The sequence below is a fragment of the Ostrea edulis genome, chromosome 4 (assembly GCF_947568905.1).
Source record: "Ostrea edulis chromosome 4, xbOstEdul1.1, whole genome shotgun sequence".
Taxonomy (NCBI): domain Eukaryota; kingdom Metazoa; phylum Mollusca; class Bivalvia; order Ostreida; family Ostreidae; genus Ostrea; species Ostrea edulis.
The window spans coordinates 48,398,800-48,403,186 of NC_079167.1; the positions used below are offsets into that span (position 1 = coordinate 48,398,800).

The following is a 4,387-nucleotide window of genomic DNA, read 5'->3' on the forward strand; positions in this document are numbered from 1 at the left end:
ATAGTGCAGATTCAAGTTTGTTAAAATCATGGTCCTAGAGGTAGGTTAGGGCCACAATAGGGGATAAATTTTACATGTGAATGTAAAGGGAAAATCATTAAAAATCTTCTCAAGATCCACTGGGTTAGAAAAGTTTACATTTACATGTAAAAAAAAAAATCATGGCCCCTTAGGGTAGGATGGGGCCACAAATAGAGGATTCAAGTTTTATATGCAAATATATCAGGAAAATTTTCTCAAAAACCACTGGGCCAGAAATATTGGAAAATTCTTAACAATCTTCTCAAGAATCACTGGGCCAGAAAAGTGGAAATTTACAGGAAAGCTTTATGACATAAGAGTAGATTCAAGTTTGTTCAAATCATGGTCCCTGGGGGTAGGGTGGAGCCACAATAGGGGATCAAAGTTCTATATGCTGATATATATAGGAAATATTTATAACAAGAGGCCCAGGGGCCTTATAGGTCACCTGAGTATCATGTAACAACCTTCCAATGTTTGAATTAGATTTGTGTTTAAATATAAGAATTTTACTTTTGGATGGAAGAAACATTGAATAGCTATGTGGTCAGCCCCGCCTTTGCACCAGAACCCCTGACCCAGGGGCCATAAATTTCAGTTTTGAAAGAAGCATCCTTGATCATTATTATCATACTATTACTTTGTCTACTTAATACCCAGCAGCAGAGGAGAAGATTTTCAAAGAAATAAAATGCATTTTCACTATATGATCAATAGGGCCCCACCCTAATACCAGAACCCCTGACCCAGGGGCCATGAATTTCACAATTTTGAAAGAGGCATCCTTGCTCATCATAACCATGCTATTGGTTTGGCTACTTAATACCCAAGGACAGAGAAGAAGATTTTCAAAGAAATAATGCATTTTCACTATATGACTTATAGAGCCCCACCCTAGCACCAGAACACCTGATCCAGGGGCCATGAATTTCACAATTTTTAACAAGAGGTACTGTGAGCAATGCTCACTAAGAATACCCCCCACTTACCCCAATCTCCCAAAGGGTGTTGGTAATAGGTATAAACTACCTCTTTTCTGAGTGTTGCTACTTCGATGTCCAGTGTGCATGACCTTTGACCTTTTGACCCCAAAATCGATAGGGAACATCTTCATCCCATGGGTAGTCCATATGTATGATATGGTGACTGTAGGTGGAAAGGATAACACTTTAGAGCCCGGAAACCATATTGCTACTTCAATGTCCAGTGCGCGTGACCTTTGACCTTTTGACCCCAAAATCGATAGGGATCATCTTCATCCCATGGGTAGTCCATATATATGATATGGTGACAGTAGGTGGAAAGGATAACGCTTTAGAGCCCGGAAACCATATTGCTACTTCAATGTCCAGTGTGCTTGACCTTTTGACCCCAAAATCGATAGGGAACATCTTCATCCCATGGGTAGTCCATATGTTTGATATGGTTACTGTAGGTGGAAAGGATAACGCTTTAGAGCCCGGAAACCATATTGCTACTTCAATGTCCAGTGCACTTGACCTTTGACCTTTTGACCCCAAAATCGATAGGGAACATCTTCATCCTATGGGTAGTCCATATGTATGATATGGTGATTGTAGGTGGAAAGGATAACACTTTAGAGCCCGGAAACCATATTGCTACTTCAATGTCCAGTGCGCTTGACCTTTGACCTTTTGACCCCAAAATCGATAGGGAACATCTTCATCCTATGGGTAGTCCATGTTTATGATATGGTGATTGTAGGTGGAAAGGATAACACTTTAGAGCCCGGAAACCATATTGCTACTTCGATGTCCAGTGTGCTTGACCTTTGACCTTTTGACCCCAAAATCGATAGGGAACATCTTCATCCCATGGGTAGTCCATATATATGATATGGTGACGGTAGGTGGAAAGGATAATGCTTTAGAGCCCGGAAACCATTGCGTCTACAGACGGACAACCCGATTCCAGTATACCCCCCCACAACTTGTTGCGGGGGGTATAACGAGGCATCCTTGTTCATCATTACCATGCTATTAGTTTGTCTACTTAATACCCAGTGACAGAGAAGAAGATTTTCAAAGAATTTCTACACTTTCACTATATGACCAATAGAGCCCCACCCTAACACAAGAACCCCTGCCCCAGGGGCCATGAATTTCACAATTTTGGTAGAGGGCTCAACGCTCATTATAATTATGCCCACAGTTTGGCTTCTTGATGTCCAGGAGTAAAGAAGAAGATTTTTTAAAATTACACTCATTTTGATGGTTTTTGCCCCACCCCTCAGGCCCCAGGGGGGCAGGGACCACGAATTTCATAATTTTTGTTCCCCTCCACCCACAGATGCTATATGCCAAAATTGGTTAAAATTGGTTCAGGGGTTTCAGAGAAGAAGCTGAAAATGTTCAAATGTTAACGCACGATGCACGACGACGGACAAAAACAGATAGCAATAGGTCACCTGAATGAATTCAGGTGACCTAAAAATATCTCATGAACTATTTAAGCTAGGGTTTTCATATTTTGTATATACATTCCTTACGACAAGACCTTTCACGAGATCCAGTGGTGTGTGATCTTGTGACCTTGACCTGGAAGTTTGATCTATTTTTAATAAATGTCTTACCTATTCAATATATCCTGAACTACGTAAGGTAGATCTTTCATATCTTGTATAGGCCTATAACTTTCTTATGGCACGACCTTTCATTTCATATCATGTCCTTTGAGTATGTGACCTTGAACTCTTGAGTTTTACCTACTTTTAAGAAAACCTATTTAGTATAACAGGGACTATTTAAAATAGGGCTTTCATATTTTGTATATAGATTTTTTATGGCAATACCTTGTTATACTTTGGTGTTAACCTTGAACAACGACAGGGCCAAGGTGGCTCAGATGAGCATTGTTCATTAATGGTTATGATGTGCATCAGTAATTATGTAGATTGTTTCATTAATGAACACAAATGCATTTGTTAATGCAACATTTATCATTTTTGGGTTTTATGTCATTAGTGGTTGCTACCAAGAACTGGCAATTTTCTTCAGATCATGATTTGGATAATTTGCCAGAAACCCAAAATGTTCATCACTTTATAAAGATTATTTTTGAATAATGTTTTTCATTAACGAATATTGATGAACATTTAATATTTTATTTCAGAATGATCGTAAGGAGGGTATGACAGCTTTTTCAGAGAAAAGACAGCCCAAATTCACTGACAGTTAAACAAAATTGTCCAAGGAATACTGATATAGAACATGAATTTCTCAATCAAAACAAATCATGATTTTAATGTCCATTGTTCTATAGTATATGCTTACAAAAAATACATGCAGTAGTTTTCATTGGTTTATAAAATCAAATGAAAAACGAATAGACTGTGATTACATTTAAATGTTTGATTTAAGTTAAAGATGGCAATCGCTTAGAGAATTGTTAACCGCAACCAGTTAACCAGATATATATAATTAAAAAAAATATCACAGTAATTTCTTAGATATTAAAACACCATTACGAGCTTTTTATTATTATTTTGTCGACAAACAGATTGCGGAATTTGTAACGGATTATTATCATTCCGACCAAATAATCAGTTAACCTGTTAAAGATTGCCATCCCTTATGTAATTTGAAGAGGAATGCAGCATTATTTCAGATGCCAGTATGTCTGATTAATTATTGTGTATGATGAACTAGCTTTGAAATTTTCTGCTTGATATGCTATAGTATATCTTTATATACCAACATGTTATGATACATTGTGATGCAAACCAATAAAGGAAACAATGAAAATTGGCGTTCATGAAATTACAAATGAGGAAGAAACCACAGTATGTAGTGTAGCACATGTTCAAAATATTTTATGATCCACAAAAACAGATTTAAAATGTAATGGAGAAGTATGTTCTACTACCGTGTATACGGTAGTTCAGCCCAAGATAGTGGTAGAAATTTTAGATGAAGAAGGTAACAGATAGGTATTGCCTCAGCAGTTGTACCTATGTGATGTCATAACATTAGCTTTGAAAATGATGAGGACAATGGGATACCCCTTTAGTTTATTGTGAATTTTCTAACAATCAATGTATAATTAATATACATATTGCTCTTTTACTGTGTGTTGACATTATTAGGCATTGCTATATTGGACTATAATTACAGACGTTGACATGTTAGATCCTTGTTGATTCACATAAGCCATATGCTTGAGTTAGGTTTTCCAATTTTAAAAAAATTATCGTTGTGAAAAATTTTCACATTTTCAACTTCTCGAGAACCATTGGACCAATTTCAACCAAACTGCCACAAATCATGAATGGGTAAAAGGAAATCACATTTGTTCAAATGAGTGATCATGCCCCTTATTTTGGGGGGAAGAATAGGAAATGATGAAA

The 4,387-nt window shown here is 37.0% G+C and overlaps 1 protein-coding gene across 1 annotated transcript in view; it reads left to right on the plus strand.

Annotated features, from left to right (window-relative positions):
• The window catches only part of LOC125668655 (enoyl-CoA hydratase, mitochondrial-like), a 53,277-nt gene extending 49,492 nt beyond the window's left edge, over positions 1 to 3,785 (plus strand). Inside the window, exon 8 of the mRNA XM_048902981.2 lies at positions 3,154 to 3,785. Within this exon, the coding sequence (XP_048758938.1) occupies positions 3,154 to 3,219 (66 nt within the window). The 3' untranslated portion in view covers positions 3,220 to 3,785. The remainder of the gene's footprint in view (positions 1 to 3,153) is intronic.
• The last annotated feature ends 602 nt before the right edge of the window (positions 3,786 to 4,387 follow it).